The sequence below is a fragment of the Syngnathus acus genome, chromosome 2, assembly GCF_901709675.1.
Source record: "Syngnathus acus chromosome 2, fSynAcu1.2, whole genome shotgun sequence".
Classification (NCBI taxonomy): domain Eukaryota; kingdom Metazoa; phylum Chordata; class Actinopteri; order Syngnathiformes; family Syngnathidae; genus Syngnathus; species Syngnathus acus.
In genome coordinates, this window is record NC_051088.1 from 10934285 (window position 1) to 10949407 (window position 15123).

The 15123-nt window shown below is 40.4% G+C and overlaps 2 protein-coding genes and 1 long non-coding RNA gene across 5 annotated transcripts; 1 reads left to right on the forward strand and 2 right to left on the reverse strand.

Moving 5' to 3' along the window:
* Nucleotides 1-1675: 1675 nt before the first annotated feature.
* On the forward strand, nt 1676-7476 carry LOC119119617 (transmembrane and death domain protein 1-like). Of its 2 annotated transcripts, XM_037246084.1 has the most exons (7): nt 1705-1747; nt 1825-1900; nt 4905-5004; nt 5190-5342; nt 5754-5873; nt 6741-6875; nt 7150-7476. In XM_037246084.1, exons 3-7 carry the CDS (start codon nt 4926-4928, stop codon nt 7392-7394), a joined length of 732 nt encoding a protein of 243 aa, XP_037101979.1. In that variant the 5' UTR covers nt 1705-1747; nt 1825-1900; nt 4905-4925; the 3' UTR covers nt 7395-7476. The 2 variants fall into 2 exon arrangements, with proteins under 2 accessions (XP_037101978.1, XP_037101979.1); XM_037246083.1 differs by having other exon boundaries at nt 1676-1900.
* LOC119119619 lies at nt 7230-8899 on the reverse strand. 2 transcript variants are annotated; one of them, XR_005097364.1, is made up of 3 exons: nt 8784-8899; nt 7549-7704; nt 7230-7357 (listed from the first exon to the last, which is right to left on the reverse strand). It is a non-coding gene; the product is annotated as an uncharacterized LOC119119619 (long non-coding RNA). The 2 variants fall into 2 exon arrangements; XR_005097365.1 differs by lacking the exon at nt 8784-8899 and adding an exon at nt 8438-8493.
* Nucleotides 8900-11508: 2609 nt separating this feature from the next.
* slc48a1a (solute carrier family 48 member 1a) lies at nt 11509-14553 on the reverse strand. The gene is made up of 3 exons (XM_037246085.1): nt 14117-14553; nt 13280-13447; nt 11509-13208 (listed from the first exon to the last, which is right to left on the reverse strand). Exons 1-3 carry the CDS (start codon nt 14244-14246, stop codon nt 13072-13074), a joined length of 435 nt encoding a protein of 144 aa, XP_037101980.1. The 5' UTR covers nt 14247-14553; the 3' UTR covers nt 11509-13071.
* Nucleotides 14554-15123: the final 570 nt, after the last annotated feature.

The following is a 15123-nucleotide window of genomic DNA, read 5'->3' on the forward strand; positions in this document are numbered from 1 at the left end:
TTGTTGCTGGTTTATAAGACTAGTGAAAGAAAATAAAACATCGGCAGTGGTTGGCAAACACGTAATAACATTGAAATACGGTTCAGCACTAAGCATGGGCTTTTAATGGGTCCATATTTCTCTTCAATGGAATGCTTCTAATACCCATTGGTAGGCATAAGTGTATTTTGAGGGAGTTACACACAAAAAAAAATGAACAGAGGACATTCAGATTTAAAATTTAGGTTTGGGAAAGACTGCATGGGTAAGATTTGAAAACATGTCTTATCCTCACGAGGGTCCGAGGTGTGCTTGGTACCTATCTCAGCTGATTTAGGGCAAGAGAAGGGGCACACCCTGAACTGGTTGCCAGCCAACTGCAACTTCAGTAAACCTACCATGCATGTTTTTGGGTTGTGGGCGGAAACTGGAGTACCTGAAGAAAATCCATGCAGGTACTTGGAGAACATGCAGGAAGGCCAGAGCCCGGATTTGAACCCGTGACCTGCACTAACCAATCCACCCAGTACCACCCAGTAATATTTAATAAATTGTATATTTTGAAAATGGTTCAAAAGTTGTTTACCTTCGTTCCCATTTGTGCCCAATAAGCTTGAATGATGCCTCACTTAAATTTTGTGTTCAGGGTTGCCATTGGACATTTAATTATCGGTCTGCCTATGCTTTACTGTCACTGTGTTTTACCTCAACCAGACTTTGCCAGTTGGGTTATTTAGTTGTTTCAATTTCTTTTGGGAAAATATACCTTGAAGCATGTACAAATGGGAGGTTGGCCAGCATTTGATTTTGTACACTCATAAAGAGTCGACTGTTATTGATCAAGAAAACTGAACAGTTATTACATTTGGTTGCCAATAAAACTGCAAAGGTGGACGTCTGAGCTGGAACGGAGGGACTCTCTTAAGAAACGTCCCATCAGGTGAGGCTCAGTTTAGGAATGTGCCCTTACTCTTCTCCCATCCCCCCCATCTCCTCAGGACCCCCCCTTCCCCAATCCAGCTATTGTGAGAAGAAAGAATGCTTTTCAAAAAGTTGTTCCTTTCACAGTGAGGGATGGCGGGTGTCGCCCCTTTTTCACGTAAGGCTTAAAGTGGGGGTTGTACCTGCAGCTCCAGGAGAGCATTTTCTTATCTGAGAAATGATCCCCTTTTACTTCTACTTGTGTTTCGAGGTACTTGCAAGAATGCTATTCAACTAACTGTTTGGATGTTGTGTTGGACAGATGTTTTAAGGATGTCACTTTAAACAACATTATGAGAGCACAAAGTCATCATTTTACAAAATAACGCTGCAATGAGAAAAACATCATTGTTTTAAAGCAATGGAATAAAGGAGATTATTATACTTGAGCATACACATAATAAAAAATATTGTCAATGTTTTGGCCCATTAACACCATCACGAGTTAATAATATTTCATAAAATACCAAAATTTCTGACATGGAAAGAGGATTTAGTGAGCCAATGAGCGCTCTAAAATGGGACACATTTACTATTAAGGCTTATCTTTGATTGTTTAGTTCTTGTCGCTAAAGTCACAGAAGCATGGCTGGGTGTGGTTCCTTTTTATGGTTTAGGAAAAGTGTGGGTGGCCCTTGCGGGTGCTTGCATCCCATTGGTTGGCTGGGAAGTCTAAAGCACCGTCTACCTGAGTCAGGTTGAGAAAAGACTGACAGTGCTTTGTTGTCGCTTGCATGTGCAGTCACGAAGAAAAACTTTAACACGTTTGTAAGAGAAGCAGAAAAGGTAAGTATTGCTTTTACAACAAGGAAGGAGCAAAAAAATAACGTTTTGTCGTAAATATTCCTTTGATTTGACTTCTTTTCTTATCTAAGTTGACCTGCAGAGTCCTGCGCGTATTTGCTTTGAAGTCAAATTTGGATGCACAGGAAGGCTTCAGGTGAGGGGTTGTGATTGGTGTCCGGTTACAAAGCGTCACTGGGGTCTGATCGGGAGCCAGAGACCACGGAACTACAGCAAAATGTAGGCTCGGTCTTTCTGGGTCTCACTTTTAAAACTGGAGAAGATGAGGCAAAAAGGTTTTGCTCCACTCACCAATGCCGCCGCCCCATCGTTCGTGAACCGTCGCTAGCCGCTCCCTGCAATCACCGTGCCTCGACTTGGGGCCTTCTGGAAGGAGAAGTTTTAAGTCATACAACTATTTGATTTTAGCACGCCTTTCAACAGGAACATTCCATGTGTTCTATCCTTCATTCCACCGGAGTCTGTATCTGTACATAACCAGATTTCAGTGGCGTGAAGTGTACGAGACATGGAGGCTGCACACCAGACCACCAGCTAAAGATGGCGCTCTTCTCAGTTTAGTTCCGAACACTTCTCAAGTCGTTAACGCACTATATTTTTGCAGGCCATGAGGTGCTTGAGCATTTGCATTAGTTGAAATTTCTGACCTTTCTTTTAGTGTCTCGTGTTCTATCTGCATAAAGTGAAACTGAATTGTGGTGTTATGGTGCAAAAATAAAAAACTCCCTACATCTTAGCCTTGCATATTTTAGATTAAACAAAGTTTGTGTTGTGTTTGTATGTATCATAACTTCAATTGTACAAAAATCCTTATCATATATTCTATTTTCTAATTTTGCTTTTTCTGTAGATAACCAAGAAATGTTGCCTTACTTTTTCTTAAATAATACATTACAAGTTACCTGTTGACGAATCACAATTTCACATTTTAATCAGGCCCTTCCTTCTGGCCATTTCAAAACAAACAAAACTCACGCAGTTATTGAATTTAAGGCAAATAGACAGTGGTAATACAGTATTCATATATTTCTTAATTGGTACTTGTTTGTTTTTTCCAATTACGCCTAATACACTTTAAATAAACGATAAAAATCGAAATTCTACTTCCTTATGATTTCCATTCACGTTTACCAAAAAAGTGTCTTATAAATGTCACCTACGCCACCCACACTCATTTTCATGGTAGTCAGCCATCTAAATCTCAAATTTAAGCCTTGGCTTGCAGAACCAACCTTGTGCAATTTAGGCAAATGGATCTTCTTAACAATATAAAATATGGCTTCAGCTCTACACAGTGATGTCATTTAGTTATGCACCTCTTAAGTTGAGCGACTCATCATGCGTGCCCATTGTGGTCCTACACAACTCTGCCGTGCTGCTGCCAAAATCTGCTTTGCTGTCAGCTCAGTGTGCAATAAAACTGCATATTTGTGGCTTCACATAAAGCAATATGCTCTGTTTGAAAAAAGCAGGGGGTAATTGATTAAATTAATTCTGCTACAGTGCAGACTTAACCTCCTCACATGGAAGAGGCTCATAACAAATTGTATTTATCACACAGGCTCACCCCAAAACTGAATATATAACACTGCTACAAGCAGACAAAAACATAAGAAAGCGCACGTACATAATGTAAATCCTATCAGCCTAATGATGGTTGCATCTTCAAGCAAGCGCTGTTGAATTCAATAAAAGCTGGCTTACTACAATGCATTTCAAATGTTTGTTTTTCTTTATTCCTGTGTCATTTATTTGAATAATTAAGTGCATAGATTTGAGTGGGCATAAACTAAATGTTCTTGAGGAAGTTCCCTTTTATGATCACAAGCATGTATTCTCATGTTGGCAGTATGGTACGTGTAACATGTTTTTCGTTTTATTTTGTTTTGGTGCTGTAGACAACTGGGAAAGTTTACATTATATAATGCGTTGTTTCTCAACCTTTAATGGGCCTGTCATCTAATGGGAGAGAGCATTGAATTGTTCTGACAGCCAATATATGCTCATTGGAGTGGATAGATGAACAATACGGGAGGATTAAATAAATATCTTCTTTGATTCTCTCAAATTTAGAGAATAAAGAAGATATTTATTTCTTTAGAGTCTAAATAATGAATTGTATACATTGTGTTCAACCATGTCTTTATTGTGGATTGTCATTTACGTTCATTTCATTAAACCACCCCTGATCTTTAAGATCGCGTCATAGCAATCACTCCCACCCAACAAAAACGTCAAACTCTTTAATAACACCAAACTGATGACGACAGGGTGGTGATGCAACTTCAAGGCAACACTTACCAGAATTAACTTTGCCACGTCGAGTCATCGCCATAAAGTAGCTTGATTAGCTGCAGGGACTTGGCGACACTCTGCAATCGGAAACTGACAGACGTGCAAAACATAGCCTAAGAGTTCGGTGAACCATGCTATAAATGTTGCCTGAATGGGTGGTTAAATGTACAGAGGAAGTACCCGGTAAGATAATCGAATGTCGAATCCAGGTCTCATGGATGAACGGTGATTGCGCAACAGGTGCAAGCGCAATATGTTTTGGAGCCTTGGGAAACCAATAGCTCCCAATCAAACCAGCAATGTTTCGATTGAGAATGAGAGAGATAAAGGTCAAAGACGAGAAATTGTTTATTTTAATTAAAAAAATGCATTTCAAGGCCATTACTTTATTGCTTAATATCTTACTGGAGTTCATCAATTAGACAAAAAATGTAATTGAAGACAGTATATTGAGTTCTTTTATTTTTATATTTACTTACAATATAGTATTTACAATAAATCCGTTAGATTGAATCACAAATGAATAAAAGTGAAAATTTACTGGATCTATTTATGGGGAAAATGCTACAAATAAAATAATAGAAAATAATAGAAAAATAAAATCAATGACTAATAACGAATTGTGTATAATCATAATGAGATATTTAATACAACAGATGTTAAATCAATATGAAAAAATACATCACAGATAGGAATTTATTTTAATATTTGCAAAATGTGCGCATGCGTTTTGAGCGTGCATGTGTGTGTACAACACTTTGCATGTGGCTGTGATTATTTTCTAAAGTGTTCTATAAAAACTGTGTTGAAATGTGTCAATCACTGACCATTTTTTAAATCATAGTCTGTCTGTTCTTTCAGCTGCCATGCAAATCTGGAAATTTTGTTTCTTGGTTCTTTTTACCCAAAGTTTGATACTTGCGGAGGAGGAGGATGATGTCACAGGTGAGTCCACGTGAGAGAACATGAGTTACTCGCATGCTAATTAATTAAACTTGGCAAAATGTGCTGCATGCTAAGTTGCCGATTGCTGTGTTGAGAAGTGTTACTTACTGAGCGCGCCATCAAGCACACCTTTGACAAGGTAATGAACAGTGATCGTCTAACAAGTGCACGATGTGGCTGTCCAGTGGCTGAAGAAATCGGCGAGCATCAATTGACACGTCTGGCGGAGCTGCTGATGCCTTATGAGTGCAAGGAACTTCTGGAAGCACTTGCTGAATCAAAGGAAAAAATCAGTGCACATAGCAATATTGTCAAGAGAGACACCTCTTCATCTAAAGGTCAGCACTCAACTGATTTGACCATTGACACTGTGGAGTACAGGATTTAACCAAAGTTTAAAGACACTGTTGTCCAGGATAGATGTTTAATCTATTCGGACATGGTTACAATGTTTTCCACTGGAGGAAACTGTCTTTGTTTTTAGATGTCTGATTTTACATTATGTACAGAACGTTTTATGCCGCTATGTTTTTTTACGTGTTGCAGAAAAAAGGACGTAAAAGCAACAGACAGTGAGATTTACTGAGGTCTTGTATGACATCTTACATGTCAGTGGTTTCCCTCAGAAAATCTTTGGTCAAATTTTGCATTGTACAACCTCAAGGGCATTTGACTTCAGAGGTTCTCTTGTATCAAAATGTCTCCAGTGAACTTAGTAAATAAGCCCCATATATTTTGTGTTCTACCAGAGAGTGAGGCTGAATGTCGGAAGAAGCTGAAAGACATTCTTCATAAAAACAAGATGGAGGCCTACTACGACCGACTCACTTGGGCCTTGCGCCACATCAATAGAGTTGACATCGCACTTGGTAAGAGTTTGCAAAGCCCGAGGGAAATCTATGCCAGCAATGTATAATGACAGACAGAGCAATTGTAAATGCTCTTCCACAAGAGGGTTGATGGTACAATAATAATGATAATAATATAAAAGCTCACAGTTAAGTAGACAATTAGCTATTCAAGGATAGGATCAGAGTCGTAAAATTGTTGCCTTCAGGGTTGCTGCTTTGCTCTGTTACATTTTATAATGTCGTTTTGGATTGCTTTCATGCGGGCCTACTGATGTAATAATCTTCAAATAAAAAGCTCTGACTTTGTTTGTACAATGTACCGTTGATAACAAACCTCACGAGGGGAAATCACAGCATGTCCCTCGACAAACGCAAATTGGAACACAGCCTCATCCGACTGCTCAGTGCTTGTATTTTTACAAGCGCTTGTTTAATCCGGTCAAGAATGCCTCCTTGAAGACTTTAAACAGCGGCATATAATTGCTCCATTACGCTGTGATTGGTTTTAATTGGCGCGTCAAGAATGGCATATTTTTTGCACACTGCCAGTTTCTGGCACGTGTTGTCGTCCGGCGTGGCCGAGACGAAGGTGTAAATGATCTGACGGAGGACTCTGTGGAATTGACGCGAGCCACACAAGAAAGCATCTGCTCCTTTCATCAGGAAAAAGGGAGGCGATGACAAGGCGAGGCACGAGGGAGATGGTGGTGTCTTTTATGAAAAACCCAGTGTGGATGCACAACATACCAATTATGAACCATCATTAATAACAGTTGGCATGAGAGAAATTACCCACACCGGGTCTAACTGAGTTAAAGGCCACACCATGCAGGATTTACACAGATGCAGTTTTGGCATTTCAGTCATCATATTTTTTCCCCACAGAGCTGAGCAAGAACATCAACCAGGATAAAATTTTAAACCTGAAACGGTATGCTGAAGGCTATCATGACCTTGTCAAGTCCGTACACTTCCAAGAAGCAGAACCGGAAACAGGCCAACCCAAAAGACTGAAAAGAGGTGAGTGATTGTGCGTTAAGGGGAATCGGAGCACAGGCTGACGTTGAATACGATTCATTTTGGGATTCTGGTTGACCTCAGATTGACTCAAATTCAGCTAGTTTAACCATGGGGAATAGAAATAAATAATCTTGGTGATTTTGCCGAAATCGTAAAAAGCTATGTTATCCGATTAAAAACAAGCACACCACCGTAAATGGGAAACGTACATCACATATACTTTACTCACCAATAAATAACCATTCATATGTGGATGTTTTTCGGTTGGTGTTAGCGTCCGATTTGACTCAGCGTGACCTCGATCTTATTGTGGAGCGACGCCCAATGCCTGAGTACTCCAAGGGCCCTTTAGATGTGGCACTCCCTCTTCTCTATGGGATCCTGTTGGGCTTCATGGGAACCTTTCTGGCCGCCGTCTCCACACTCTACCTTGTCTTGTGTATTTCACGTCAGAGCCAGAAGAGACGTCCACCCCGCGTTAGCTGCCTCCCTAGTTATGAGATAATGATTGAGAATTAGTCAAGGCTATTATTGTGACTGGACATGTAGGCGATATGCACTAAAATACTCTACGTAGCAAATAAAGCAGCTTCCACATGAATGACGTCGTTGGCAAAGCAGTGTTTTTGTGTACATTGTGTAGCAAGGCTGCAGATTGAGTGTTTTGGCTCACCCGTGGCTTGGTGACTCGGGGCTGACAGATGCACTGGAACCAGGCCCTGGCGCCAAAGGTTGTTCCGGTGTTACTGTGATGGTGACGGCGGCTTTGTGCCCGTCTGGCATGGAAGAGTGCTAATTATGCAGCCATTGCGCATGCTTGCCACCAAGCCTGTAGATAACCACATGATTTTTTTTGAATTGTAGTGAAGAACTAGATGCACTAGACCTAGATTGTGAATTTCATATTGGATTTTATGGACCATAACTTGATATGATTTTCACAGTTTGTTCATAATGCAGTTAACATTTAGGTTATCTCTCATTTAATGTCAATTTTTGTACTGTTACAAATGGCAGTCAAATAAAAGCTAAATAGTAGTCATTTTTTGCACACAGAGTAACCTTCAGACTTAGTAGGAAACGAAAAAGGTCTGGAAAAGCCTACGTGACACCCCAACTTTGTTTTGGGTTCAGTGTTTAAACGTTGAACAGGTTATAGGTCACATTAATAGTAGAACGTTTTGAGATGTGACATTATTTACGCAAATACCTGCCATTATTTACGCAAATACCTGGCATTTCAAAAAGGGTGTGTAGACTTTTTATATGCACTGGCAATATCCGTCATGATGACTATAGTACACGTGTCCCAACCTGTACGTCATCCAAGAGTGAGCCCTATCGCATTTCATGTGTACCGTGGACGACATCTTGAAGTACGGCACGACTTTCAACACTACCAATCACAACTTCATGAGTATGATCGATGGGAACTGCTGCCCATCACAAGGATGTCTACAGATGACTTATACGGCAGCTATTTTGAAAATCACATCAATTGTTCGCCATGTGTTCCACAGGGGACAAAATGGAATAAGTCATGTCAACCAAGAACGACGTACGAATGTTTGTCATGCGTCTGCTATGTTTGATGACTGATGTGTTTTGTCTCCCGTGGTGCCTAGCAAAAACAGACAAAAAATAGTTTTATTGATACTCAGACTGACAGAAGTTTCCAGGGTTTGCCTTATACATCAATCCAAGTTGTATTTTGAAAACAATAGCCGCATTGCTCTTTGAAATGTGGCTTTATCACTTCAGATGATTCCTCAAGCAGCAAGCCTGCTCTGCGACAAGCTTGCAAATGAAAAAACAATGATGGCACTAGTACAAGGTTCCCACTAACTACAACAGGGCCATTCAATGTGATGATGAGTTGTAATTTTCCTAATCCCATGACATCTTTACCTGCTGTGAGCGCAGCGACGGGGAATAATGAACTCCACGCTCCAAGAATTTGCAGGTGCCACTCTAGGCCTGGATGATGCCTTTCTTCTTGAGTCCGACCGAGGTCCCAGCAGGACACTCCTGTTGGATGAAAATGACAATATTTGACTTTGGAAAGACGGAACAATGGGCACTTTCACACACAGGTGGCTGCCACGCCGTCTTTTCAGATGCATCATTAGAGGCCGAGCGCCATGAGAGGCAGAACGATTGTCACGCAAAGATCAAGCAGTTGCCGATGTCACGCATGATCAGAGAAAGAAGCTGACACTGAATTGACATTTACACTGGCAGGCGGCACGCGCGCCTCACCCCCCTGTCTATTTCCACGTAAAGCACTTTTTAGATTTGTGTGGTTATTTGCTTTGGTTATTTTGCAGTCGGTGCAGCAGCTGGAAGTTATCAAAGTGGATTCTGCATAGATGGCATCCATCTCTTGTCACTCAAGGAGTCATGTATCTTGTAAAAAAAATGAAGTATGCAAGTTCTGGATGAGCAGAGGTTGAGCGCTCAGGGGCAAGGCCTCAAGGGGGTGTTTAGTGGAAGCGAAGGTTTTAATTTCACACTCCCCTTCCGTTTGCATCTTCATTTGCAGGGCAACTGAGGTGCGTCATTCCCCGCTAAGCAAGCACTCTTCCTTTGCTCAATATATATGGATCACAGGAAAATAGATCACAAAACTTTGAGAAGCCTTTTTGCTTTCAAATAGCTCCAGCTGCGGCATTAAACTTTTGTTTTTCACGATTTCCTTCAGGGTTAAACTCGGACGAGAGAAAGATTTTACGGTTATACCACAGTGACACCCTGTGGGTATGTTTGGTCACTACAGCAGAAAAAGGGAGTTGAGTTTGCCATCAATTGTGTAATCCAATTAATAGATTTAAGGGCCTTTGTTATGGTCTAAATTTGGCACTCATCATCATCGCTTGGTGATCCAACAGAACCACATCTCTGCAAACGCAGACGCGCCCTACTGAGGCCATTAAACCAGGCCAGTTATTAACGGAATCTGAGACAAATGAAAGCCTTGGCAGAGTCCGACCCTCAGAGGAAACAAATGTGACCCCAAATCCATACACGCACTGCTTGAAAGCATATGAGCTCCTTATAGCTGGACTTCTAGCTGGCCCCCCTTCTTAAAATCCAATAAAGAGCCTGAGATGTTTTGTTAAATGAGTTGATGGGATGATAAAAGTTCCCAATGAACATGTTTTATAAAACATCCCAGATCAATTAGTATCAAATGAAGCTAGTATGTTTTTGTAAAAGTCAAATATAAAGCAGTTGTATTTTATATGAACATGACTCATAATCTAAAAAAACACTTCTGTAGATGCATTCATGCAGACTGAAATGACACAACATAAATGAATACATGCAGGCGTCATATTGGCTCTCAAACAAACCATATGCTGACACTGCATAATCTGAATGCGGCTGTTTTATCAGTCATTCTGGGATGTTCTCATGCTCTCATGATGAGAAAACAGTCATTCATTAAGCTTCTTGAAGGCACTCTGCTTTTGAATATTAACAACAAAATGGTTTGAGATATTCCCTGGGCCCGTCATCATGCAAGCCGCACTCAAACAATCCCCCATGACTCAACTCTCTGACACCACACCATTAGTCTCACTAATAGTAGCGAACCACCAGGCGTGTCAGTGAATTCAAAACATAAATCTCGAGGCTCAAATTACTGAAGGGGACCGTGTTAATTAAACCATTGCATCAATGAATGAGCAAGGGGTGGAAAATATAAAGCAGTCATTTATGTCATTGTGTATGTTCGCAGGAGAGGAAAAATATGTGCGCTAGGCAACCGTAAATGTTGAATTATTTGTGCAATGACATCGGTGATGACAACAAGTGTGACAAGGCAGCAACTATTCAAATAAATGTTTTCAAGGATGGGGAGGGGGGGGCAAGTGTATAAACATGAACAATTGACAGCCCTGACATGAAAAAAAGGGCATTCTTTTGCTATTCTGTGTGGAAGGGGATATTTATTTATTGTTAGTATTTGTTTGTTTGTTTGGTTTTGTTATCGGTTCTATGGAATTTAGATCTGGATTCAATTTCTCCAGCTCTTTGCTTTAAGACACTTTGGGGGCTATCTTCCTGTTTCACAATTCTAAACTCCATAGCTCGACCAAATGCAGCGATGAGAGATTTGCAATCGTAAATATTGAAAACCTTAACATTGTTGATCGTCAGCCCTAACCATTTTTCAAGCAATCACTCTTAACACACACCCCACACCATCTTTCAGCGATATCAGGATTTTGATGGTTTTGTAATGGTAACTTCCCTGATTCTTATAAAGCAAGCAAGTCATTTTCAAACATGAGCGCTCAGAGAATGATTTGCAAATGATTAAATCAAACATGCACGTTTAGTTAAGTGATGAGCGACTTGTGGAGGCACAAATTCAAGCTGATGGTCACAGAAGCCTTGTAATCACTTGTGAAGCCAATTTCCCACTGAGAGGAAGCGGTGCACAGCAGTAGGTGTTGCCAGAATACTTTAAAATGATTTGTTAATAGCCTCATAAATTCACCGGCAGCACTCCGGTGAAAACCTTTAAGCCTGCTAAGTTACAAGCGGCTAGAGCGCCTCCCACATGACTAAACTAGAAAGGCAGTAAACCTTGTGGTCTGAGGAAAAAATAATCTGTCCAACCTTGTTTAGGAGCTGAATTGTTTTATTATTAGTCAGAGACAACATACATGGAATTAAGTAATGTACCTTTGCATGTTCTCATTCACAAAATTTTAAAATGATACATCTTCCAGTTTTCACCTTCAGCATAGAGTGACACACATGGATAGCAGGCAAAACAACGAATGTAAGGTTTTGGAAGTTATGTCTGCAAACAATAGCGTCGATATTAAAGTGCATTCGGCATTCATCCAAGTCTATACAGGACAAATATGAGGGCGGCTCTCCTCCTGCGGGAGCTTAAAAGGAACTTGCACGGCGCTACTATATGGTCACACAACACAATGAGGGTGCAAAATTATACATAGAATCTTAAGATTAAAATGCGTGGTTTTTTTTTTTATAATCCATCAAGATAATTTAATTTGAAGCTTAAAACAGATGGATTCTTGCAAAGACTTTATACGACATATCTGACTTGGCCTTTAGGTGAGACACTACTCAATATGTGCTTGGCCTTTGCTTTGACATACTGTAAAAGTAAAGCACAGAATCACCGCAAAGAAAATTGCTCGCCTATGAGCAGAGAGTCCCAAGATTTTGTTCACACAGACCAACAAAATGTACGTATGCATGCCAATACAAGAAGTTGACAAGGTCATCGTGTAAGCAACACTACACACAGGCACACCAACAGTTAATGCTTGCTTGCTTACTTGTCCAAAAATACCAGTTAGCACGACTTTCGTCAATACGTAGGGTGGTTTAAAATGTGAACACAGAAGAATAATACATAAATAATACAAAGATAAAACATTACATAGTTTAGGCTTTTGGCAATGGTGTCCTTGTTTGATGATCAACATACATCCAATGTAGCATATTTTTAATGATATTTGCTTCTGTTTTTGAAGAATTTGGAGGTTTTAAAAAATAAATCCGCAAATGTATTACAATGGGTGTCGGTTATAGATGGGCTTTCACTATTCGCCGACCCGTTCTGTATTTTTGATTCCAAGATTTTAATTTGTACTGCCGTGACACGTATCATAATATAATTGTGGCAGCCAAGTCCCCCCCCCCCCAAAAAAAACAAAACAAATATCAAGATCAGAATGGCGTCACTTCAACCCATACAGTGTAAATACAGAGTCATGACTCTATTAAACACATTAGAAATTGAAGTACATCAAGTAACTTTCAAAAAAACATTGCTTACGGTGCCCTTTGTTTTTTTGGCTGATATACTGACAGTTTTCAAATGCTGTTTCTGGAAAAATACAAGCAAAAAACAGCCATTAATGGTTTTCTGAGAACAAGCAAATTTCATTGGGGCAGCATGTTCTGAAACCAGCCAGGATGGTGATTTTTCTTTTTTTTTTTTTTTTTAAATGTAACAGAAACTAGCCTTGAGGTTGAGACATGCACTCGAGAACAAGAAGTGTGTTAGTTTCAACATATGTTAATACAATGACACGAGCGCAACTCTTGGTGGTCAAAGCCAAGGCGACTATCACCTAAAATCCTTACGTTCCAAAAAAGTCTTCAAGGCCCAATCCAGAGAACCCTCAAAGTCTGTCGCATCCAACTAAAAATCGCTGAGGATGCTGATGTCTGCAAACTCCTGCCGATATCGAAACGAGTACATGACAAGGAGGGAGGCCCACTTGAGGGTAATGAAGCTCCACACGCACGACAGGTACAGACTCCTTGGGTCAGTCACAGCTGCAACACACAAAAACATTTAAACTCCGCTTGTTGCCCTTAACATAAGCCATGTGGTGGAAGGCTCTTACATTGCTTCTGCGTGATAGCCAGCGTCAAGAAGGTGATGAAAGCGGTCACGGCCAGGACACTGAAGAGCAAACCCACGCAGATAAAGAGCTTGAGGCCTTTGAGCCATGTGCGCCAGTAGTCCTGGAGGTACATGATGTGTGTGACCAAAGCCCAGACAGCCAACACTCCTGTCAGGCACAAATCAAAACACATTCAATGGAAACATTGGAAAACAGCATGCTATTTAAAGATGTGTTCTTTTGAGCTTTGCAGATGCCGTAGAATAGATGTATCCCGACTAGGCCTTTTGTGCAAAGACAGTAGGATAAGAGGTCAAAGAGTCCTCTATCTGAGAAAACTATATATAGATGCTACACATGATCAATGGAGAAAAGTATTTTCAAACGTTGAATAAATTACACAAACCTTTATGGAATTTTCGCACACATTTAGTGAATTATCTTGTAACTGTGCCACAGCAAATTGGACATAAACAGCACAACACGTTAATGGGTTTGGGGGGGCTTAGTAAACAAGAGACCCTAAAATAATGTTTTAAATTGAGTGAGGGAAGCATACTATTTGGTCTTGCATACGATTTGGTCATGTTGTGAGAAATGAGACAAGCCTGATTGTGAGCAAACTATACACATAACAGTATACTACAAACCTTTAGCTATTTTAAATAAAATTAAAGATTCTCCAAGACATACTGTCCCTGCTGTTTTCAATACCACGCAGGTTACAGTACTTTCGTGAAGACACATTTTAGGACGTTGGGTTATAGTTTTGTCTGAACAGGTCTTGATATATTGTTCAATATAATTAAAGAAAAACATACTGACACGTTGACGTACCTGAGAGGCCTCCCATAGCCGCCGTCCATGGCTGATGATAGACAATATTCCACACCAAAAAAGCCGATAGTCCAACCAAGGCACCGAAACTAGCATAGCCTATGCTGATGTGTATTCTTCTGAAGACCATGTCAGTCGAACGACCGCCTTGGACGCGCTTGTTAAGAGATAATGCGGTGTTTATTTCTAAAAACACTTTGCTGCTAAGTAAGCTAGCCTCATCGCCAGCTTATCACAACATTATGTAAGTCGATAGCCCCAATGCTAACGACGGGGATCGGTTATTAACATTAACACGGAACAATCACGGGAGCGAGCAAAATGTTGTTTACGTCAACGCAGGTAGCGATCGAGTTAAATACCAAAACGGGTCTTGGAATTTCACGTAATAACATCCAATGTGAGCAAAGGAGATAGAAACAACACTGCGGCGAGATGGAGAAACGAGAGTATTTCCGGTTTCCGCCACAAAGATGACACACTCACAGCAAGAGAGAGATGCTCCCTGCAGTCTTGCAACATGAAAAGGAAAAAAATTCAGCTTTATCTGTTAGACATCTGTCTTTACATCACTAGGATTACTATGACAAACACGTATCAGACCATGTTCTGCAAGATTGTGTTGCACGGTGTTGTTCCACTCAAACCAATAACTATGTTTTATGTTGCATGATGTTGTTCCACTCAAACCAATAACTGTTTGAATCAGTTTACAATGGCGTATTAATTTCAGATGACAAGAGGAGCCACATGCTACACTGTCCCTGTCAAGTGTTGGACAAAATAATGGACCATATTGTTTTCGGTCTTGGATTAAGAAAAACAACATGACTTGTGTTTTTTTAATATGTAAGTCAGGGGTCACCAACATTGTGTCTGTGGGCACCAGGTGGCCCCAGGAGATCACATGAGTGGGCCTGGTATTAAAGCGATACCTCTGAGTAATTTTTAGTGGTTAGTAGAAATGGAACGTGCGTTCCTTGGAATGTTGCGATCATTTGAGAGAA